The 24704-nt window shown below is 47.0% G+C and overlaps 1 protein-coding gene across 1 annotated transcript in view; it reads right to left on the bottom strand.

Moving 5' to 3' along the window:
- Positions 1 to 23268, bottom strand: part of LOC121650515 (titin-like) — a 202438-nt gene extending 179170 nt beyond the window's left edge. The window contains 21 exon segments of the mRNA XM_042002069.1: positions 45 to 213; positions 297 to 461; positions 550 to 782; positions 859 to 1097; positions 1188 to 1415; positions 8930 to 9069; positions 9154 to 9296; positions 10039 to 10248; positions 10325 to 10394; positions 10508 to 10766; positions 10847 to 10909; positions 11333 to 11587; positions 13453 to 13542; positions 13836 to 14075; positions 15338 to 15467; positions 15509 to 15774; positions 15900 to 15985; positions 16064 to 16351; positions 17007 to 17210; positions 17303 to 17406; positions 23126 to 23268. Coding sequence (XP_041858003.1) covers positions 45 to 213; positions 297 to 461; positions 550 to 782; positions 859 to 1097; positions 1188 to 1415; positions 8930 to 9069; positions 9154 to 9296; positions 10039 to 10248; positions 10325 to 10394; positions 10508 to 10766; positions 10847 to 10909; positions 11333 to 11587; positions 13453 to 13542; positions 13836 to 14075; positions 15338 to 15467; positions 15509 to 15774; positions 15900 to 15985; positions 16064 to 16351; positions 17007 to 17210; positions 17303 to 17393 — 3569 coding nt within the window. The 5' untranslated portion in view covers positions 17394 to 17406; positions 23126 to 23268.
- Between the last annotated feature and the right edge of the window lie 1436 nt (positions 23269 to 24704).

The following is a 24704-nucleotide window of genomic DNA, read 5'->3' as shown; positions in this document are numbered from 1 at the left end:
ATCCCAGCCTGTCTTTATTAATCTGTAGAACAGATGAAACCTACTTGACGTTTGGGTGCTTTTGTGGGGTGATGATGTCGCTGTTCTTCAGCCAGACAATGTCGGGCAGCGGGTTTCCAATGGCTTTCACCGCCAGCTCCACCAGTGTTCCCTGCTTCACGCTGATGTTCCTCAGCTTCTCCGTAAACTGTGGTCTCACCAGGGTTTCTTTAGCTGGAGAAGTCAGACATTCGACATTAAATGTCCACCAGAAGCCACATATTTGAGACATTAGACATGTAGAAGTGAGGTCTTACCATCAACGGTGAGAGTGGTGGAGATGGATGAGCGTCCAGCTCTGTTCTGAGCCACCACAGTCCACTCTCCAGAGTCTTCAGGCATAGCCGGGACGATGATCAGGGACTGAGTACCGTCTTCTTTGACCACTATCTTGTGAGTGTAGTCGCTAACCACTTGTTGTCCTGAGAAGATGACAGGTACAGTTTGAATGTGAGAACAAACCTTCATGTACCAGAGCTTTTATGGAGATATCTTCCATGCTGAACTCACCGTTGTGGAACCAGTATGTGTCGGGCATCGGTCTGCCCACAACCTTCAGGTCGAACCGGGCGGTCTGTCCCTCTGAGCATTTCGCTGAGGAAGGCTTGGTGACGAAAACGGGTTTGTAGAGTCTTTCCAGCTGAGTTTCGTCGGTTTCATCAAGCCGGCGGGCTGGTGAGCGTCCGGGCGAACGGCTGGGCGAACGGCCCGGAGAGCGGCTCAGAGAACGAGGTGATGTGGACCTAAGGAAAAACGAATCACCGTTAGTGGTCTAATAAATGTTCTCATGTGAAACATTTAGTTTTTAATGAAACTCACCTGATTCTCTGCACAGCAGGCTGTGGGGTGAATCTCTGGGTGGCGGCTCCAGACGGCTCCACATAGAGCTTCCCTGAGCTCACAGAGTTCCCCTTCATGTTGGAGGCGAAGGCGGTGTAGACGCCTTCATCCTCTGGGTGCACCACAGGCAGACGGAGGCTGGCCCGTCCGTCCTGGAGAACCTCCATCTGGTAGTGGTCTCCAGGCCGGATGCGCTGGCCGTCTTTGTACCAGGCAATCTGTCAGAAGTTAAAAAGTCAGTTTAACACATTGTTTGTGATACTTTGATTTTTGTCCAAGCAGTTTATTAACGTAAACTTCTTTCTCACCTTGGGCAGAGGTACTCCGGCCATCTTGCAGTGGAAGGTGACCCCCATGCCCTCCATGATCCTGTAGTTTTTGACGGGAGTGTCAAAGGCAGGCTGCACTACCTCGCCAGGGGCGGCGGTCACCATCAGCTCCCCATCCTCTGTAACAATCTCTCGGTAGGTGATCTTCATGATGGTGAGCTCGATCTCCTGGATGATCCTCTGCTCCATGGCAGACAGATGGAACTCCTGCAGATGTGTCAATCAATTAATCAATAAAGCACAGTCAGGTCCTAGATTAACCAAGAAGCCTGAGAATGTTCCTGCTTTTAATTGTTGGGGCAGTTTGACCAGATATGAGGTGACAGGGTCTACACTGGGAACAATGATGGGAAGTTTGGCTGAGCAGGCACAGCGTACGAGTCCCTGCAGACCGTCTACAATACCACTGCTGGTCTCTAAATGAACCAGTCACTAACCTCGTATCATCTCCATGGTTATCGTTTTGTTTCCATCCTACAAATTCAGCATCTCTATCTGGTCTGAAGTCTCTAAGGCGCCTCCTGGTGCACAAGCAAGGACGAGAACAACGAGGGAGCTGATTGGCTACGAGAACCGGCGGTTAAAAAGGTTAAAGGTATATTCTTAACCTAAGAAATGAGAGAACAATCTGTTATAAGTTCAAATTAGGGATTTATTTATTATAAAATGATTTCACTCTCACAGACAGAAAGATTGATGATTGATGGAGTGAGTTCAGTATTTTCCAGCTGGATTTCTTCTCAAACATGTAATCAAACATTACATGACCTGGATGGTAATCCTGAATCTAGTCCAGCACGTAGCAGTTTCTGGGTTGTTCCACATCTGCAGGAGCATGAAGGTTTTTCCTTCAGGAGCATGAAGGTTTTTCCAAAAAGAGCCACCAACCCAGTAAAGGAAGGAAACTTGCTGTGGACTCACCAGGTTTGTGGTTCATTATATACAAGCTTGTCTGCATCACTAAATCAGAGTTCTTACATTCCTGTACGATACCTCAGCAGTGGTTCCCAACCTGGAGTCCCTGACACCCCTAAGGGGGTCCACAAAAGAACACAGGGGTCCCCAAGGCTTTTGTTTCACGTATTGTGTGGTTAGTGAGGTCAGTGAGCTAGCTAAAAACCCTGCTGACAAAATATATATTTTATGGCAAGACCCTCTGCGCTATTGCCTACCTCTTAATGAGAGATAAGGGAACATAAGACATACCGGCTCAGACGTCGCCCGTTCAAACAAGAACTGCATCAGGTGCTGCAACCAGAGCACCCTGGCGAGAAGTGGGCTACTGGAACAAGACGGAAATGGACGAGAGGGGAGAACAAGGCTCTGTTGATGCTCCAGTAACCCTCGTCAGAGGGGTTACATGCAGAGAATGTGGGAAATATGGAATCTTTGAAACCCACAATCAACACTCACTGCCAAACAACTAGTAGCTCAACGTTCCAACATCCACAGACGGCAGCTGCTATCACAGCTTGAGATTGACGAGGTACAACACAAATGCTACGGCAAGGGGGAGCCAGGACCCCAGGTCAGGGGGAGTTAACAACAACTCCCCATCCAGAGATTGGGTACGAAGCCCCAATAAGCACAATCACGCTGAGCGAGGCAGCATCTGACCTAAGAGATAAGATCATGGCAAAAATGAACATCAGGCAACCCCAACGCCAACTACAGAGGCTGAGTGGAGCACCATCGGAAAGACTCCTGGAAGATGTTAATGCAGCCTTGAGAACGATTCCTACAATGACCATCACTGAAACCAATGAGCTGATCTACACCTCAGCAGCGATCCTTGAGGTGTTTGGCTATCAACCAAAAATAGAGATACATATCCTCCATGGAAGAGGAGGTTGGAGGCTAAAATCAAGGCAGGTTGGAGAGAAGTGAGCCAACTATCAGAGCTACAAAGGGTGCAATGAAAAAAAAGGTACCCAGGAGGTACAGCCAGATGCCCATAGCTGAAGCACTAGAAACTGCCAAACAATGACTCCAAGCCTTGGCCACCCGCCTAAAGAGGTACATGAGAGAAATTATTCCCAACTCAACCAGCTAAAGTGTATTCTCAGTGGCAGGGTAATAACAACAGGACAGACCCGCCAAGGCTGGAGACTGAACAATACTGGAAAAGCATATGGGAGAAGGAGGCATCTCACAACAGTGGTGCACAGTGGCTCATGGATCTAAGAGCAGACCACAGCAACCTCCCTGAACAAGAACCAGTAACCATCACAGTGGCAGACACTCAACAAAGAGTCTCAGGTATGAAAAACTGGACAGCACCAGGGCCTGACATGGTTCACACCTACTGGCTGAAGAAGCTAACTGCACTCCATGAGCGCCTGGCAGCACAAATGACCCAGCTGCTAAAGGATAGGACCCACCCTGAATGGCTAACTGAAGGCAGGACAATCCTGATCCAGAAGGATCCCCTGAAGGGAACAGTTCCATCCAACTATCGGCCAATAACCTGTCTCCCCACCACATGGAAGCTCATGTCAGGCATCATAGCGGATAAGATAAGTGGGCACATGGATCAATACATGAGCACAGCACAGAAGGGCATTGGTAAAAATACCAGAGGAGCAAAACACCAGCTGCTGGTAGATAGAACAGTCGCTCAAGAACCAGGAATACCAATCTGTGCACTGCCTGGATTGATTACAAGAAAGCCTATGATTCAATGCCACACACATGGATCATAGAATGCTTGGTGATGTATAACATCAACAGGACTCTAAGAGCCTTCATTGCAAACTCAATGTGGCAGTGGAAGACCACCCTTGAGGCCAACTGCAAGCCAACTGCACAAGTGTCCATCAAATGTGGGATATACCAAGGAGATGCCCTGTCCCCTGTGCTGTTCTGCATAGGTCTGAACCCCCTCAGCCAAATAATCACCAAGACTGGCTATGGATACCGACTCAGGAATGGGTCCACCATCAGTCACCTCCTCTACATGGATGACATCAAGCTGTACGCCAAGAGCGAGCGAGACATTGACTCACTGATCCACACAACCAGGATCTACAGCAATGACATCGGAATGTCATTCGGACTTGAGACGTATGGGCGGATGGTGACAAAGAGAGGGAGGGTAGTCCATACAGAAGGGGTCTCACTCCCAGACGGCAGAATAGCAGACATTGAGGACAGCTACAAGTACCTTGGAATCCCACAAGCAAATGGCAACCTCGAACAGGCCACAAGAATAGCAGCCACAGCCAAATACCTCCAACGAGTAAGGCAAGTCCTAAGGAGTCAGCTCAATGGCAAGAACAAGGTCCGGGCAATTAACAGCTATGCCCTGCCGGTCATCAGATACCCTGCGGGAATAATTAGCTGGCCAAAGGAAGAGATTCAGACCACAGATGTGAAAACACGAAAGCTCCTGACCATGCATGGAGGGTTCCACCCCAAATCCAGCACCCTGAGACTGTACACTAAGCACAAGGAAGGAGGCAGAGGACTAGTGAGTGTCAGAACCACTATCCAGGATGAAACATCCAACATCCTTGAATACAGTGCCTTGCAAAAGTATTCACCCCCTTGGCCTTTTACCGAATTTGTTACATTGCAACCTCTAATTTGAATATTTTTCACAAATCAGAATTTTATTTGATGGATCTGCACAAAATAGTCCAAGTTTTGAAGTGAAATGAGAAATATAAATACAAAAAAGACATTTCAAAAATAAAAAACTGAAAATTGCCATGTGCATATGTATTCACCCCCTTTGTTATGAAGGCCCTAAAATGCTCTGGTCCAACCAATTACCTTCAGAAGTCACACTATGAGTGAAACAAAGTTCACCTGTGTCCAATCTAAGTGTCACATGATCTATCAGTATATATACACCTCTTCTGAAAGGTCTCAGAGGCTGCAACATCTAATGAAGGGGCGCCGCTAACCAAACAACTCTCCAAACAAGCCGGAGACAAAGTTGTTGAGCAGTACAAGTCTGGGTTAGGTTATAAAAAAATATTTAAATCTTTGATGATCCCCAGGAGCACCATAAAATCCATCATCATCAAATGGAAAGAACATGGCACCACAACAAACCTGCCAAGAGAGGGCCGCCCACCAAAACTGACTGACTGGAGGAGCTGCAGAGTTCCACAGCAGAGGCTGGAGTATCTGTCCATAGGACCACAATCAGACGTACACTCCACAGAGCTGGGCTTTATGGAAGGGTGGCCAGAAGAAAGCCATTACTTTCTGCTAAAAATAAGAAGGCACGTTTTGACTTTGCACAAAGGCACCGTGGGAGATTGTCAAAATGTATGGAGAAAGGTGCTCTGGTCAGATGAGACTAAAAGTGAGCTTTTTGGCCATCAAGGAAAACGGTATGTCTGGAGCACACCCAACACATCCCATCACCCCAAGAACACCATCTCCACAGTGAAACATGGTGGTGGCAGCATCATGCTGTGGGGATGTTTTTCAGCAGCAGGCACTGGGAAACTGGTCCGAGTCGAGGGAAAGATGGATGGTGCTAAATACAGAAGTATTCTTGAGCAAAACCTCTATCAATCTGTCAGTGATCTGAGACTAGGACGGAGGTTCCTTCCAGCAGGACAATGACCCCAAGCATAGTGCTAAAGCAACACTTAAGTGGCTTAAGGAGAAAAATGTAAATGTGTTGGAATGGCCTAGTCAAAGTCCAGACCTCAATCCAATTGAGAATCTGTGGTCAGACTTAAAGAGTACTGTTAATAAGCGCAAACCATCAAACCTGAAGGAGCTGGAGCAGTTTTCCCTTGAAGAATGGGCAAGATATGGTAAACTCGTAGAGACTTATCAAAAATGACTTGCAGCTGTGATCACCGCAAAAGGTGGCTCTACAAAGTACTGACAGGGGGGGGGGGGGGGGGGGGGGGGTGAATACATATGCACATGGCAATTTTCAGTTTTTTATTTTTGAAATCTCTCATCAAATAAAATTCTGATTTGTGAAAAATATTCAAATTAGAGGTTGCAATGTAACAAATTCGGTAAAAGGTCAAGGGGTGAATACTTTTGCAAGGCACTGTACATCAGGAAGATGGCCTCAACGGACGAAGTGCTCGGTGAATGTCTCAGGCAGTGGAAAACAGATCATGTGGTGATGGAGGAACCATCATGGGAGGAAAAGCCCCTCCATGGGATGTACCACCGACAGATAACTGAAGTGGCTGATAGAGAAATCCTACCAATGGCTAGAAAGGGCTGGACTGAAAGACAGCACAGAGGCACTGATCATAGCTGCACAGGAGCAGGCCTTGAGCACCAGAGCAATAGAGGCCCAGATCTACCAAACAAGACAAGACCCCAGGTGTAGACTGTGCAAAGAGTGCCCCTGAGACAACCCAGCACATAACTGCAGGGTGTAAGATGCTGGCAGGGAAAGCTTACAAGGAGCATCATAACCAAGTGGCTGGTATACAGTGTGTGCAGAATTATTAGGCAAGTTGTATTTTTGAGGATTAATTTTATTATAGAACAACTACTATGTTTGCAATGAACACAAAAGACTCATAAATATCAAAGCTGAATATTTTTGGAAGTTGGAGTGGGGCTTTTTTAGTTTTAGTATCTTAGGAGGATATCTGTGTGTGCAGGTGACTATTACTGTGCATAATTATTAGGCAACTTAACAAAAACCAAATATATACCCATTTCACTTATTTATTTTCACCAGGGAAACCTATTTAACAACTCAAAATTTACAAATATACATTTCTGGCATTCAAAAACAAAACAAAAACAAATCAGTGACCAATATAACCACCTTTCTTTGCGAGGACACTCAAAAGCCTGCCATCCATAGATTCTGTCAGTGTCTTGATCTGTTCACGATCAACATTGCGTGCAGCAGCAACCACAGCCTCCCAGACCCTGTTCAGAGAGGTGTACTGTTTTCCCTCCCTGTAGATCTCACATTTGATGAGGGACCACAGGTTCTCTATGGGGTTAAGATCAGGTGAACAAGGAGGCCATGTCATTATTTTTTCTTCTTTTAGACCTTTTCTGGCCAGCCACGCAGTGGAGTACTTGGATGCGTGTGATGGAGCATTGTCCTGCATGAAAATCATGTTTTTCTTGGATGATGCTGACTTCTTCCTGTACCACTGCTTGAAGAAGGTGTCTTCCAGAAACTGGCAGTAGGACTGGGAGTTGAGCTTGACTCCATCCTCAACCCGAAAAGGTCCCACAAGCTCATCTTTGATGATACCAGCCCATACCAGTATCCCACCTCCACCTTGCTGGTGTCTGAGTCGGAGTGGAGCTCTCTGCCCTGTACTGATCCAGCCACGGGCCCATCCATCTGGCCCATCAAGACTCACTCTCATTTCATCAGTCCATAAAACCTTAGAAAAATCAGTCTTATGATATTTCTTGGCCCGGTCTTGACGTTTTATCTTGTGTGTCTTGTTCAGTGGTGGTCGTTTTTCAGCCTTCCTTACCTTGGCCATGTCCCTGAGTATTGCACACCTTGTGCTTCTTGGCACTCCAGTGATGTTGCAGCTCTGAAATATGGCAGAACTGGTGGCCAATGGCATCTTGGCAGCTTCACGCTTGATTTTCCTCAGTTCATGGGCAGTTATTTTGCGCCTTGTTTTTTCAACACGCTTCTTGCGACCCTGTTGACTATTTTGAATGAAACGCTTGATTGTTCGATGATCACGCCTCAAAAGCTTGGCAATTTTAAGAGTGCTGCATCCCTCTGCAAGACATCTCACTATTTTTGACTTTTCAGAGTCCGTCAAATCTCTTTTCTGACCCATTTTGCCAAAGGAATGGAAGTTGCCTAATAATTATGCACACCTGATGTAGGGTGTTGATGTCATTAGACCACACCCCTTCTCATTACAGAGATGCACATCACCTGATATGCTTAATTGGTAGTAGGCTTTCAAGCCTGTACCAGTTGGAGTAGAACAACATGCATAAAGAGGATAATGTGATGAAAATACTCATTTGCCTAATAATTCTGCACACAGTGTAGTGTACAGGAACATCTGTGCGGAGTACAGACTGGAAGCCCTGAGGTCAAGGTGGGAAACACCTCCGAAGGTGGTACAGAATAACCGAGCTAAGATCCTGTGGGACTTCCAGATCCAGACCGACAAAATGGTAATGGCAAACCAGCCGGACATTGTGTTGATGGACAAACAGCAGAGGAAAGCCGCTGTGGTTGACATCGCAATACAAAGTGATGCAACATCAGGAAAAAGGAACATGAGAAACTGGAGAAAGACCAAGGCCTGAAAGAAGAACTTGAGAAGGCCTGGAAAGTGAAGGCAACAGTGGTGCCCGTGGTCATCGGAGCACTCGGGGCAGTAACGCCTAAACTGGAAGGATAGCTACAACAGATCCCAGGACAAACCTCAGACATCTCAGTCCAGAAGAGTGCAGTCCTAGTTACAGCCAAGATACTGCGCAGACCCCTCAAGCTCGAGGGGTCAAGGGGACAATTTTTTATATATATATACATATATATGTATATATATGTACATATATATGTATATATAGATATCACACATGTTTACAGTTACATTTACAGACCTAACGTTACACCCCAGAAACAGCTGATGGAAGCATAAAAACCTATGACAACATTACAAATTCACTCCAGGAATGAATTCATTTGTTTGGACTTCATAAAGTGTAGCTTGGCTTCAGGGTAGGGGGTGGAGCATGTTGAGTTAATCCCAGGTTCGGGCGACTGATGCTGCGCCTACCTGTCCGGAGATGATGGTCGTGGTCATCTGCTCCGTCACCGTGATGGGAGGAATATCTCCCACTTTGGGCTCCTGCACCACAGCCATCACTTCAGTCTTAAAGGTCGCTTCCTGTTTCTTCGTGTAGGCTTCGTACTCCTCTGTAATCACACATAATCTGATGATGTATTTCACCGACAGAACAAAGGAAAGTTGTCCTGAACATCTTCACGCTGCTGACGTACCTTCCTCCAGCAGGCTAGTGGAGGCTGAAACCTCTCCCAGCTGATTCTTAGCAAAGACGGAGTATTCTCCGGCATCGTCAGCGAAGGTCATGGAGATCTCCAGCCGGCACTCTCCAGTCTCCTTCCTGTAGGCCACTTTATACCTGAGCAACATGGAAGATGGAGATTACAGGAAGTTAAACATTCCAGAGGGATTCTGATCCAATCAACGTTCCCTTCTGCTTGAGACGGTGGGTTAGTGATTGTATTGTTCTGATCAGCATGAAAACACATTTTCTGAACTCCGGGTAGAAACCATCCATACTGGCTAGTCTGCCGTACGCCACCATAACGTAACCTGCACTTCACATCATCGCTGGTATCGGACGTTTACTGTGTAATGTTTATTTAAAATGTTCTTCTTCAAGGAGAAACTTGAATCTTAAAAGTTCTTTATTATTATTTTAAAATGTGTTTTTGCTTCTAACTGCTGGACCAGAGAAACAGGAGGAAAACGGAGGATATAGGAGAAATAAGAAGAGAAAGATAGAAAAAGGAGAATAAAACAAAAGGTAGAAACCAGAACAGCTGCAATCAGAGCGAAACAGAGAAACTAAACAGCTGCTGCACCTGGAAAGAACCTGGGAGGTGTTCCACGAAGCCGGGAGAAGGGAAGCCGGGCTTACCTTGATAAGTCTGGCTCATTTAATCCAGAGTTCCTTCAACGCTGTTTATATGAATGCCACGTATATATATATATATATATACATATATATATATATATATATATATATATATGATTTTTCTATAATTATACATAATTTTGGCCGTACAGGTGGTCAGGAAAGCTTTGGCCCCAGGACTAACGTAGCTACCGAGCCCTGATCTAGGAACTTCCAAACCAACCTGTATCCGGTGGTGAGCGGAAAGCCGCTCTTCTTCCAGATGACGTGAGGTTTGGGGTTTCCTCCGACCTGGCACTCGAACACCACGCTTCCTCCCTCCACCAGCTTCTGGGTGGTGGGCTTCTTGATGAAGAAGGGGGCGGCAGCAGGGGCATCTGACTCCACCACGCTCACCTCAGACATGGTCTCTACTTTGGTTTCCTCAGAAAGCCTGAAAAACAAACACACTTCTAGAAATTCTACGACCAAACGTCATTCTGCTGATTTATCTCTGAACATTGACTCACAGCTTCTCCTGAACAATTTCAACTTGCTTGCTGGCAGAAATATCCTGTCTGCTCTCGATGTCCTCGGACACTGCAGGAGGAAGATAGACGATGAACTTCATCACCGTTAAACCCAGAGAGCCTCTGCAGGTATCTCCTACATGCCCAGATTTCAGAGTTATGGCTCGTATGGTTGGTACTGACCCTGGACCAGCAGGAAGCAGGAGGTGCTGATGGTTCCCGCCTCGTTGGTGGCGGTGCAGGTGAAGCGGCCGCTGTCTTCAGCAAACACCTCGCGGATCACCATCTGGGCCAGTCCGCTCTCGTAGCTGGTCTGGAAGTCGATTGAACTCTCGATCTTGTAGTCTTCTCTGAACCATATGATGACGGGGGTGGGCTGAGCGCTGATCTGACACTCCAGGGTCACCGACTCGCCCTCAGTCACGTTAGTATTCTTCAATCCCTGCACAAGTACAGCAGCTTAGAACATGTCCTGTTCCCAAAGGAGCTGGAATCTGGCCCCAGACCAGAGGAGCTACTTACAGACACCAGAGTGGGCGGGACCACAGCGCCACCTGCTGAAGGTACAGCTGCTATCGCCACCACCTGTCAGACAGTCACAGATCTGTTAGCACAAAGCAAACGAAATCCTTTGTGAACACAGACGACAGCAGTGAGGAAACAGCAGACATGGAGGGGAGCATGAGGAGGCCAGAACACCGAGAGGACTGTTACGAGGTTTTATTACAGGGACCTTTAACCCTGGATTTTTACAGAAATCAAGACTCCAGACTGGAAAAAGAACCTTCTTATTGGACCGGTTTCTGTCTAAAACTGAGAAACAAGTGGTTTATTCTAAAGGTTCAGAGCTGAAGGGAAAGATTTGTCCCTTTTAGGGATATTTCAGTTGCTGAGCAGCAGAGAAATGCCACTCAGACGTTTCTGTGTGGGAGCTGCTCAGATAGCTGGAACTCTGCTACATCTATCTAGACATCAGGTTTTCTCGTCCTGCTCAGAGCTGTAACAAACCTTTGCCGCCCAGTCCTCATATTCTCTTGCTGTGCCCCCCCAGTATCCGGCCCCGGTCTGAAACTCGGTGCCAAGGCGGTATTTCTCGGTGGACTCTCTGAATGGGGGCAGGATGGGCCCCAGCGGCTCTCTGGCCTCGGCCGACTTATGGAGCAGACTGGGGGACTTGACCGGCTTGGTGATCTTTAGAGTGGTGGCAGAGGATGAGGATAACTCTTTCTGCAGTGTGGCGATAGCCGAACCAGCGATGGAAACCTAGCCCACCCAGACAGGAGGAACAGCCACATCATCATCATCATCAAAACAGTGGGCTCTGCTGATGGGATGTTGGAGTTCACACGGCACATGGAGGATCTCGGTTAGTCTGATTAAAGCTGCTACAGATGCAGGGACTCAGATGAAGCAGGATTAATGATAGTTCTGGATTAAGATGATGTATTAATGAAAGATGTGATGAGGAGGAGGAAGGTTAAAGGTTCGCTGACTTAAGATTTATACTTCTGATCAGATTTAGATCTCAGCAGAACCAGAACCAGAACTACCTCATATGTTTTAAAAGTCCAGCTTAAGGAAATAAGGAAAATTACATTTAATCTCTCAATGAGTAAACACAGACTATCCCAGGAGAACCTTCAGTCATCAGAACCAGTTCGGCTCCAGGCAGCAGAACCTTTATTGATCAGGGCCTCTCTGTGGAGCCGGTTGATACTTTTTACTACTTTTCGTGCTTTAGGTAACATTAGACAGCATGTTATAAATCTTCAGTTCTACGCAGATGATACTTAACTTTACTCAGCAATGACACCTTCTAACTTTCCTTCCTGATGAATCTTATAGTAGGTCTGGCTTGGTGACCCTGATCCATCCTTTAGTCCTGCTGCTAGAGGCCGAGGCTGCTGGGGGACGTCCCATGATGCACCGGGCTCCTCTCTGCTGGGGGACGTCCCATGATGCACCGGGCTCCACTCTGCTCTCTTTACTCTTCATGTAGAAACATCTGACATTGTTGTTCATCCCTGGATTAGAGTTCTGCTGCTGGTTCACCCTCTTTCCTGTCCTCTCAACCCCCAACTGGTCTAGGAAGATGGCCGTCCTTCCTGGTTCTCTGCTGTCAGCTCTAAACTTGTCACCCTGGAGGAGGTGGTGGAGGAGAGAATGCTGGCAAAACTGCTGGCAATCAGGGACAACCCCTCCCACCCCCTCCATAACACACTGGACAAGTTAAAGAGCAGTTTTAGCAGCAGACTGATCCAACCCCGCTGCTCTAAGGAACGGTACAGGAGATTGTTCCTTCCTGCTGCAATAAGACTCCATAACTCATCCACCTCTGCCAAAGCCATGATCACACAACTGGACTAAGCCAACCACTGAACTTACTGCAACCTATAACTGTCGCTTGATATTATATATCATATAATTATACAATATTTGTATCCTTTGCACATCCAACATTCTGTATCATCTTTGCACATCCTTTATTTACATAGTCATATTGGCATATTAATATCTGATAGCTAGTTTCATTATTACTGCCACTGCACTTTATCTGCCAATCCACTCTGTATTCATATTTTATTTATTTCTAATTTTATTCCACTCTGGATTTCTATCTTTATTTTATTTCTACTTCTATTCCACTTTACTTATATTGTATATTTTACTTCTATTTTTTATTCATAGTTTATGCCACGTATGACACTGGACTACTGTAACAACGCAATTTCCCTTCGGGGATAAATAAAGTTGTCTGTCTGTCTGTCTGTCTGTCTGTCTGGTTCAGACAGAGGTTTTCCTTCTTAGTTCTGGTTCTGATGGAGGTTTTCCTTCCGAGTTCTGATGAAGGTGTAATTTGGCTTTTTAAACTGAGTTTTGGGCTCTACTTGGACTGAATTGGGTTCCACTAAAGTGGATTCTTGATTAAACTGGACTTTACCAAGTTTATTTATACTCTAGTCTGAGAGTGGGACTGAGTCCACATAAATGTATGACTGAACCTGGACTTGATGGCAGAGGGTTGATCTCAGGACCTTGTCAGTACTGGTTAGATGATGAATTCTGTTATTCTTGTGTTAAGGTTCTACTCGGGTTATGCTCTGGTGGCCTGGTGCCGCCTTTCTTACCTCGGCGCTAGTCTCTGGTTTTGGGACAGAAACTTTAGAAACTGTGAAATGTGGAACTGGAGACGGGCTGAGACCAGTGTCCACACGGATCTGGAGCAACCAACAGAGGAGCGTTAGACTCAGGAAGATAATCAATATATCAGATATTAGGGATTAATCTTGATTTAAGAGATCTGTAATTTTTTACTTTTTTGTGTTTATCTTCAAGCACTGGCAAACAATTTTGCTCATTTGCATATGTGTAATTATTACATGGAGGTCATACATCATCAGAGGAACCTGGGTGGTTCGGCTCTGTCTGGATGGAGTTGAGAACAACCGACACCAGAACATCTGGACTGAGAAAATAGTTTACCAGTGCATCAGAAAAGATTGCTGTTAACCTGAGGCTGGGGTTCAGCTGAGAGCGTTTGGGCTGTCTGCAGTCTGGTTGACGTCCAGCCGAGTCCATATTGCTGACCGGACGCCATAGCCGCAGCCCGCTGCCTTAGCTCCGCCTCTATCGCCTCCGCCTCCTGCTCTTCATTTCGATCGCCCTCAACATGCACGGGCTGACGGACACGAGCAAGGTCAACGGCTGCCACCACCGTGGCCACCGCCCCAGCTCTTTTCTCGCCCTCGGCCTGGAGACAGAACCAGCAGCACAATGAACTCAAGACATCCACGGTAGAAAGGCGGCAGGCAGACGGGACCATCCACAGCCTAGACGTCAGGGTCAGACGTTTTCAACTCAAACACAGAACACGGTTAACTCAGAACATCCTCCGTCATCAGCCTGGGGACAACCATCACAGTTAACAGCTCAGAAACCTTCCACCCATACATGTGCACAGACTCCAGCATCATCATCACATCCTCAGTTCTGATCGGTTCTGGTGAGTTCTGATCGGTTCTTTGGAGGTCCAGGAGGATGGTTTAGCTTTGGAAACATGAGTGGTGAAGATGCTGGGGGATCCTGCTCATCTGTTCAAACAGGACATCTGGAAGAAGGTGGAGGAGGACATCTGGAAGAAGGTGGAGGAGGAGGAGGAGATGTAAGGCATCCCAGGTCTCTGCAGGACCAGGTGGACATGATAAAAATGAAGATCACGGGTAACATCCCTTCTCAGATTCAGCTGCTGAAGCTGCTCCAGGTGGGCGATGGTCTGAAACATGTTCCTCTGCTGTTTCTCTGTTCATCTAAGACCTCTAAATTTGGTCTCAGTGAGGACTTTCCATCATCATCCTCTGATTGGTGGATTCTGGTGCTTCAGATGATCCTGATTCCAACGTTTGGTTCTAACAACCAAATTTAAGAGGATGAACACTGATGTTTATATGGCTGGAAGGGCCACACAAATGTTTCTGTATGAGGAGAAGAAGAACTGGAACAACCACGGAAATCAAAGTGACCCAAATATGGGGGAAAATATGAGAAACAAATTATAAGACTATAAGATCTGGATTAGAAGGTCTGGAGTAGAAGATCTGGACTAGACAGTGTGGACTAGAAGAGGTGGGGAAAGACTGGATTATAAAGCAGATGGAGAACTTTGGGCGACTCAAAGAACAGACTTGCTGTCTTTACATAAAACCGATGGATCCAGACGTCAGTCAGACACTAGAGACGGACCTGAGACCGAAGACCAGTTGGACAGTTTGTGTTCTGAGCAACCTGCAAAACTTCTGGTGAGACAAAACAAAAAAACAGCTGGAAAGGACTGACAGAGCATAGCATGCACCCGAGCTCAGAGTAGACCACCCGAGCTCAGAGTAGACCACCCGAGCTCAGAGTAGACCACCCGAGCTCAGAGTAGACCACCTGAAATCATCTCATTATTAAGGAACTAAACAGATCTGACTCCATCCATATTCCCCCTTCCTCCCAGTATGGCCCCACCCTGACCTCTTTGGCCTCTGTAATTTGCTGCTGGACCACCATCGTGACGGAGTCTACGCCTTGTTTCCAGGGCGGGAGGACATCGGCGCTCGTGGCAGGCTGTTTTCGTGTTGTTATGGGGGACTTGACCGGCCTGGAGAAGAGGGTGGGGGTTGGAGAGAGTGATGAGTCTTTGTTATTGGTTTAATTTTTCATATGACATGAACTGGAGGCTCCACCCACCTGACAGGTGTGGGCGTGGGTGCCTTCACGTGTCTGACAGGTGATGGGGACTGCTGGCGCCCTCCGGCCACCTTGGCAACCAGTGAGGGCTGGGTCGGGGACTTAGACGTGGGTTTTGGTGGAACTCTGGGCGGAGTCTTGTGACCCAGCAGCTGAGTGATCTGGGCTCCCTCCAACTGCATCTGCATCATGGTGGTGGCCTGGAAACTGGCCTCCATCCTCTAAGGTGATGATGGGGTTGGAGTAGATGCAGCGGAGAGCAGAGACAGGATTAGATACTGGACTAGGATAGATCAGGTGAGACGAGAGGTGAAGATACTGAAACAGGCAGTCATGCGTTGATCACCTTCTCTACTCGAGTTTGTCGGGTCTGTGAAATCTGAGCGGTTGAAATCACGGTCTTGGTTTTCTTCGCTGGAACAGCTTCTTCACCTAAACCCACGACAAGCTGAGTACATTAAACCGTCGGCTACAAAACGGAACATAGACATAAAAGCTAACGGAGCTCACCTTGGACCAGCAGCTCGGCGGTGGACGTAGCCCGTCCGCTGCTGTTGGTGGCTGTCACAGAATACGTCCCAGAATCCTCTGGGAAGGCTTCGGCAATCAGCAGACTGAACAGGTCTCCGTCCTGCAGGATTCTGAAGTCAGCCGAGCTCTGGATCTCAGCTCCCTCTCTATAGAACTTGACCACAGGTGTGGGGATACCTGTCACTCTGACATCCAGCCTCACCTGGCTGCCCTGCCTCACGGTGGAGCTCTGCAGCCTCTGAAGGAAGCTGGGAGGCGCCGTCTCCGCTGCAGGGAGACAGAAACAGACTGGTTTTTATAAAACTGCTGTTTCATTAATTGAGCTGTTTTTACATGAGTGGTCGTCTTTCAGTCAAAACGTTTCTAGTTAGATCCCAAAATTCCCCACCTGAGTCAGTGTCTCACCTGAGTTAATGTCTCACCTGAGTCAGTTTCACCTGAGCCAGTCTTACCTGAGTCAGTGTCTCACCTGAGTTAATGTCTCACCTGAGTCAGTTTCACCTGAGCCAGTCTTACCTGAGTCAGTGTCTCACCTGAGTCAGAGTCTCACCTGAGCCAGTGTCTCACCTGAGTTAATGTATCACCTGAGTCAGTTTCACCTGAGTCAGACTCACTTGAGTCAGTCTTACCTGAGTCAGCGTCTCACCTTTGTCTTACCTGAGTCAGAGTCTCACCTGAGCCAGTCTTACCTGAGTCAGTTTCACCTGAGTCAGAGTCTCACTTGGACCAGTCTTACCTGAGTCAGAGTCTCACCTGAGCCAGTCTTACCTGAGCCAGTGTCTCACCTGAGTTAATGTATCACCTGAGTCAGTTTCACCTGAGTCAGACTCACTTGAGTCAGTCTTACCTGAGTCAGCGTCTCACCTTTGTCTTACCTGAGTCAGTGTCTCACCTGAGTCAGTTTCACCTGAGTCAGTCTCACCTGTGACGAGGAGCTCAGCGGTGCTCGTGGCTTGTCCAGCACCGTTGGTGGCTCTGACAGAAAAGCGTCCGCTGTGTGCGGCGGTCACAGCGGGGATCATCAGAACAGCGCGGCCGTCGCTGAACGAGATCTGAACGCCGGGCAGAGCGGAGGCAGAAAGAACCTGGCCATCACGGAACCAGCTCACCTCAGGAACTGGAGAACCTGAGGAGGACAGGGGAACGAGTCAGAGAACCCACACAGACTGAGATCCTCCTGCTGAAAAGATCTGTAGGAACAGCCTCCTTCCTTCTTACCACTGACTTGAGCCTGGAACGTCGCGGCACTACCCTCCAGTGCCACGACGCTCTGCAGCGGCTGCGTGAACGTCGGCGCCTGTGTGGACATGACGGTCGGCACCCTGAAAGAGATGGAGTCCCACATGAGACAGTTTCACATCAACAGCAGGTGGCGCTGCGTCTCCATTGCTCCACACCAGAAGACCCATCTGTTACTATAGAAACAGGCTGCATCTGCCATGTTTCTGGTTGATGTTTCCTCCTCACAGCTGAACCTGAGCCAGGAGCCTCCAACCCAGTAACTCAATGATCCAGCCCCAATTTATTTTTAGAGCATTTTAAACACACCACAGCTGATCAGTGCTGAACAACTAATCACTTATAAACAGTAATATCCAGGTAGACCAAACGGCAACCTGTAAAATGTGAAGTCTATGCGGAAGTGTAAAAATCTGCAGTTCCCCCCTCGTCCACTAGGGGCTCCAAAACAAAGTTAATCCCCATAGACTCCCATGTTAAAAAGACCAACTTCACAGCAGAAATAACCATGTTTAAAGCCTGGTACAAAAACCCATTTTAGGATTAAAAGGTCAAGTTTACCTTCATGACAACTGTGAGGGGGGTGAATTCCTTCCTAACTCATCCGTTTGGATGTTATTTAATCTTGAAATACTACATAATTAGGGGCGGGTCCCTTTGATTGACATGTATCCAATATCCATGGAAAGAAGAGAGAGTGCAGCACAAACACGGTTTTTAGCCGGCTAACAGCACGCCTTAGCTTTAGCCCGCCTACCTCCGTTAGCTGGTTAGCTACCGTTAGCTCTGGGTTAGCTCGGTTAGCTCTTAGCTACAGGCAGCTCGGAGTTTGATCGGTGTCAATCATCCACCCCCACCTTCACAGCCCCCTTCTCAGCTCCACCTCTTTGCCCATTTTTTTTATTTCCCGGGACTAACGACACGTGTGACGCTACCAAGATGGCGACGGTGGGAACGCCCAATGAGCTTCAATTCAGCTCTTCAGAAACCTATGGAGGCTCCGCCCATCTTTTATATACAGTCTATGGGGTAAACACACCAGCAGTCAGCGGCAACAGGAGAGTTTTAAAGAGACGGTGAGGACGCCGGGTCAACAGGTAGAAGCAGGTCACATAGAAGCAGGTTACATAGAAGCAGGTTACATAGAAGCAGGTCAGATAGAAGCAGGTCAGATAGAAGCAGGTTACATAGAAGCAGGTCAGATAGAAGCAGGCCAGATAGAAGCAGGCCAGATAGAAGCAGGTTACATAGAAGCAGGTTACATAGAAGCAGGTCAGATAGAAGCAGGTCAGATAGAAGCAGGTTACATAGAAGCAGGTTACATAGAAGCAGGTCACATAGAAGCAGGTTACATAGAAGCAGGTTACATAGAAGCAGGTCAGATAGAAGCAGGTCACATAGAAGCAGGTCACATAGAAGCAGGTTACATAGAAGCAGGCCAGATAGAAGCAGGTTACATAGAAGCAGGTCAGATAGAAGCAGGTCACATAGAAGCAGGTTACATAGAAGCAGGTTACATAGAAGCAGGCCAGATAGAAGCAGGTCACATAGAAGCAGGTTACATAGAAGCAGGTTACATAGAAGCAGGTCAGATAGAAGCAGGTCACATAGAAGCAGGTCACATAGAAGCAGGTTACATAGAAGCAGGTTACATAGAAGCAGGTCAGATAGAAGCAGGTCACATAGAAGCAGGTTACATAGAAACAGGTTACATAGAAGCAGGTTACATAGAAGCAGGCCAGATAGAAGCAGGTCAGATAGAAGCAGGTCAGATAGAAGCAGGTCACATAGAAGCAGGTCACATAGAAGCAGGTTACATAGAAGCAGGCCAGATAGAAGCAGGTCACATAGAAGCAGGTCAGATAGAAGCAGGTTACATAGAAGCAGGTCACATAGAAGCAGGTTACATAGAAGCAGGTCACATAGAAGCAGGCCAGATAGAAGCAGGTTACATAGAAGCAGGTTACATACAAGCAGGTCACATAGAAGCAGGTTACATAGAAGCAGGCCAGATAGAAGCAGGTCACATAGAAGCAGGTTACATATAAGCAGGTTACATAGAAGCAGGTTACATAGAAGCAGGCCAGATAGAAGCAGGTTACATAGAAGCAGGTCACATAGAAGCAGGTTACATAGAAGCAGGTTACATAGAAGCAGGCCAGATAGAAGCAGGTTACATAGAAGCAGGTTACATAGAAGCAGGCCAGATAGAAGCAGGTCACATAGAAGCAGGTTACATAGAAGCAGGTTACATAGAAGCAGGCCAGATAGAGTAGGTGGTGGTAGACCAGAGAGCTACAGGCAGCTGCAACCCATGTTCAGGGTCCCCGGCCTCGTCTCAGGGGATGCAGTCTGTATAATATATATACAAAGCCCGGCCCACCCCTCATTGTCCAATAAAGTAAATACAAAGAATTTTCCATGTCGGGACATGTACACATTTTTTCAGGGGAAACACGACAATGAGGAACTTCATGCCGTCATGTCAGTTTATGCAGAATTCTTTGACTTCTGCTGCTGCAGGAGAGAAAGCTGGTGGTCCTGATGCGGCTTTCCGTCGTGCACACGGCCCTGGAGTTGAGATCGGGTTCAGGTGGTAATCTAATAAACCTCTGAAGTGGTGACGGAGCCACATTATTGATCATCTTGAAAGTAAAGATAAATCAGCATATTTAATGTAATGCTGAGCACACCGTGTTTGGAGCGAATGTGATGGTGAGGATGATGTGCAGGACCCTTCAGCCATCCTGGAATTTTATCCTCTTGTGATGACTTGGCTGCAACGTCGTCGGGGTCCTCCCCATGTGTGAGGATGATACACAGATGGGAGGTCTCTGATGTAAAAAGGCTGTACAGAACAGAGCCTTTTCCTTCTTTAATTATCCCCAGAGAAGGAAATGAGCTTTACTCCCGTCATTATGAGATGATCGACATTGAGGCTGGACTTTAAGGATTTTTTAGGGAAAAGTCCCTTTTCTCCATCAGAAGCCATAAAGACTCATTAAACAAGGCCCTGTTTTATGGTGAAAGGTTTTGTGTGTGAGGACGTCAATGATTTGATTTTTCTCATCACGTTTGCAGGTTTTTCTGCTGAAAGAAGCATGAAGAGCTCTAAAACCTCCTGGTAGACGCTGCATGGACTCTGGACTTAGTAAAACCCAGTGGACCAGCACCAGAGGACACGGCTCCCACATCACCACAACTGTGGAAACGTCACGCTGCACTTTAAGGGTCTTGGATTGTTGCCTCTCCAGTCTTCCTCCAGACTCTGGGACCTGGATTTCTACATGAGATGCAGGATTTGCTCATCAGAAAAGACCCTGTGGACCCTGCTCAGCAGACCAGGTCCTGGTTTCTTTAGTCCAGGTGAGACGCTGCTGACGTTGTGTTCAGGAGCAGCTGGACTAGAGGACTACGACATGAAGTCCTGGTCCAGGATCCGTCTGTGTGGCGGCTCTGGAAGCTCTAACTCCAGCCTCAGTCCAGTAAGTTAAGTCACAATTATAACAGATAAATGCTGGAAGTATCTCCCGCTGCATGTAATGAGGCTAGATTCCATTTAAACATGTTCTTTTATTTACAATATTTCCATCTTCACGTCACGTCTGAACAGGAGACGTTTGAACTTTAACGCCCTGCAGCTCATATTTCCTACCTCACCCCCCGAAGACAGAAATAAACGAAAGAAAACACCAGAATATTTCTGGCTTCCAGCCGTCCCACCGTCATCAGCAGCCTTCGTTAAACTGCCTCCAGCTTCTGTTCATCAGATCTGTTTTACTTCGGTCGACCTGCTGCAGAGTTTAACCGACACTGAAACACATGAACGTCTCACCGTCCACATGCAGCTTCCCCCTGAAACGAGTCCTCATTTCTGCTCTGATACTATTTGTTCTGCTTCAGACCTAATCTGGAAATGATTTATGGCCCTGCTGCCTTTTTCTGCTGGTAGCGCCTCCCCCACACCTGTACGCAGCGCCTCACCCACACCTGTACGCAGCGCCTCCCCCGCGCCTCCCCCACACCTGTACGCAGCGCCTCACCCACACCTGTACGCAGCGCCTCCCCCGCGCCTCCCCCACACCTGTACGCAGCGCCTCACCCACACCTGTACGCAGCGCAGTGCCTCACCCACACCTGTACGCAGCGCCTCACCCACACCTGTGCGCCAGCGAGTTGTGTGGTAGGACGAACGGCCGGCAGGTTCAGTTTCCTTTTTAAGTGGAATTACTGAAAGAAATGAAGTTTCTCCTGTTCAGTTAACGGAGCCGCAGCCAGAAAACGTTTCGTACGTTTCTTTATGGGGGGGGAGCTTTGCTTGTCTAATCAATGAAAATCCAAAGGTGATCAATACATTATCAGAGGGAAGCGTCATCATCATCTTCATCTTTATCATTATTATCATCTTCATCATCATTATCTTCATCATTATCATCATCTTTATCATTATTATCATCTTCATCATCATTATCTTCATCATTATCATCATCTTTATCATTATTATCATCTTCATCATCATCATCTTTATCATCATCATCATCATCATCTTTATCATTATTATCATCTTCATCATCATTATCATCATCTTTATCATTATTATCATCTTCATCATCATTATCTTCATCATTATCATCATCTTTATCATTATTATCATCTTCATCATCATCATCTTTATCATCATCATCATCATCATCTTCATCATTATTATCATCTTCATCATCATTATCATCATCTTTATCATTATTATCATCATCATCATTATCTTCATCATTATCATCATCTTTATCATTATTATCATCATCATCATCATCATCTTTATCATCATTATCTTCATCATCTTTATCATTATTATCATCTTCATCATCATTATCATCATCTTTATTATTATCATCTTCATCATCATTATCTTCATCATTATCATCATCTTTATCATTATTATCATCTTCATCATCATTATCTTCATCATTATCATCATCTTTATCATTATTATCATCTTCATCATCATCATCTTTATCATCATTATCTTCATCATCATCTTTATCATCATTATCATCATCATCATCATCATCTTTATCATTGTTATCATCTTCATCATCATCATCTTTAACATCTTTATCATTATTACCATCATCATCATCATCTTTATCTTTATCTGCTTACATGGAACGACTCAGTTTGGACCTGATCTGCGCCCCCCCCCCCGTCCAGACCTGCTGCCCCCCCCGCCCCACGAGAAGCGGACTTAGAGGACCTTTTATGTGTTTCTTATTTATTGTCAAGTGTGAGTTTGTTGTTTTAAATAAAGTTAGAAAGCACTTTGGTGGACGGCTGTTTTTAAATAAAGTTGATCTGATCACCTGATCGATGGATCAATAAACACCGTCAGCTCAGTTCTGATCCGCCTGAAGGATCAGACCAACCCAGATGATATTTTCAGACCGGCATGCAAGTGACAGATAAGGCCGTAACCAGAAATACCCGCGCCCCTCCCCCCGCCCCGCAGGGTTTGATTGACAGCTGCATGTGGCACATAACTGGGGGGGGAACTGATACCCTGCTGCTGATTCCCTTAAAAAGCCATCCTGGTGCAGCTGACGGCCAGCGTTCTGCTCTCAGCAGCTATTTCTGGCCTCCCAGCGCTCGGCCTGCTGCATGCGGCCTCAATCTGTACCACAAATACATCCAACACCCAAAACCTCCAAAACCTGAACAGACTGCACCAAAACCCAGTCCAGCCCCATAAACCACCACATCCAGCACACGGCTCCAGGCCAAACTGGGACACCAGCTGGGAGTACTCACTTGTTTCCACAAGGGTGCCTGGGGTTGATGGGACGGAGCCCGGCGGACTACCCGGTCCTCTTATTCAGACAGGTGTGCTGAAAATCCAAGGTGAGAACGGCCGAGCCCCCAGATAATAAAACAAAACTACACAGAGAGGTGTAGTTCTGCTTCCCTCCTCGCAGTCCCTCCACCCGAGGTGAGGCTGGGAATGCTTCGACTGCTCAGGAGGGCCCTGACGGTGCTTCAGGGTTTTATACTGAGGGGGGCGACTCGCATCATCACCTAACACTGCCTCCCCATTGGTTGCTGGAGGGGAGGGGGGGCGGGGATTTCTGGGACATGGCAGCCATTTATGCAACTTCCAGCCGGTCGGCCATGATGAGGCTGCTGATCCAGGATCGGACTCCATCAGCAAACATCTGACGGAAAACGGAACAAAGTCAAATTCTGAATCATCAACTAGGATAAAAGTCAAGGTAAGTCAAGATAAAAGTCAACTCTGCAGCCCCCCCCCCCCCCCCCCATAGCTGCTGACAAAAAAGGAGACAGACGCTGTTCCTGTCAGTCAACCCCCCCCCCCCCCGTTTATCTCAGTTTAACCCCCCCACTCCCACCCCATCATGGTTTGGTAACACTATTGGTAACTCAGCTGTCAATCAGACATCACCTGGTCCTGGTTCGGGGGAGGGGGTTCTCCTGAACACTGGATCCCATTCACAGTTTTTCTCTTCTTCATTCATCAGCTGGAGGAGAAGCGAGGGTGGGGGTGGTGGAGGAAAATTGAGGGTAGGGTTAGTGAAGGAGAAGCAGGACAGAGGTGGTGGAGAAGAAGGTGTTGCTGGTGTTACTGGTGTTACTGGTGTCATTGGTGTCATTGGTGTCATCGGTGTCATCGGTGTCATCGGTGTCATCGGTGTCATCGGTGTTATCGGTGTTATCGGTGTTGCTGGTGTTATTGGTGTCATTGGTGTCATTGGTGTCATTGGTGTCATTGGTGTCATTGGTGTCATTGGTGTCATTGGTGTCATTGGTGTTATTGGTGTTATTGGTGTTATTGGTGTTATTGGTGTTATTGGTGTTATTGGTGTTATTGGTGTTGCTGGTGTTGCTGGTGTCGCTGGTGTTATTGGTGTTATTGGTGTTGCTGGTGTTATTGGTGTTATTGGTGTTATTGGTGTTATTGGTGTTATTGGTGTTATTGGTGTTATTGGTGTTATTGGTGTTACTGGTGTTACTGGTGTTACTGGTGTTACTGGTGTTACTGGTGTTACTGGTGTTATTGGTGTTATTGGTGTTATTGGTGTTATTGGTGTTATTGGTGTTGCTGGTGTTATTGGTGTTGCTGGTGTTATTGGTGTTGCTGGTGTTGCTGGTGTTATTGGTGTTGCTGGTGTTATTGGTGTTATTGGTGTTATTGGTGTTATTGGTGTTGCTGGTGTTATTGGTGTTGCTGGTGTTATTGGTGTTGCTGGTGTTACTGGTGTTACTGGTGTTGCTGGTGTTATTGGTGTTGCTGGTGTTGCTGGTGTTATTGGTGTTGCTGGTGTTATTGGTGTTACTTGTGTTGCTGGTGTTACTGGTGTTGCTGGTGTTACTG

The sequence above is a fragment of the Melanotaenia boesemani genome, chromosome 12, assembly GCF_017639745.1.
Source record: "Melanotaenia boesemani isolate fMelBoe1 chromosome 12, fMelBoe1.pri, whole genome shotgun sequence".
NCBI lineage: Eukaryota > Metazoa > Chordata > Actinopteri > Atheriniformes > Melanotaeniidae > Melanotaenia > Melanotaenia boesemani.
Note: the sequence above shows the minus strand (reverse complement) of the source record. Positions and strands in the feature narration are given on the sequence as shown.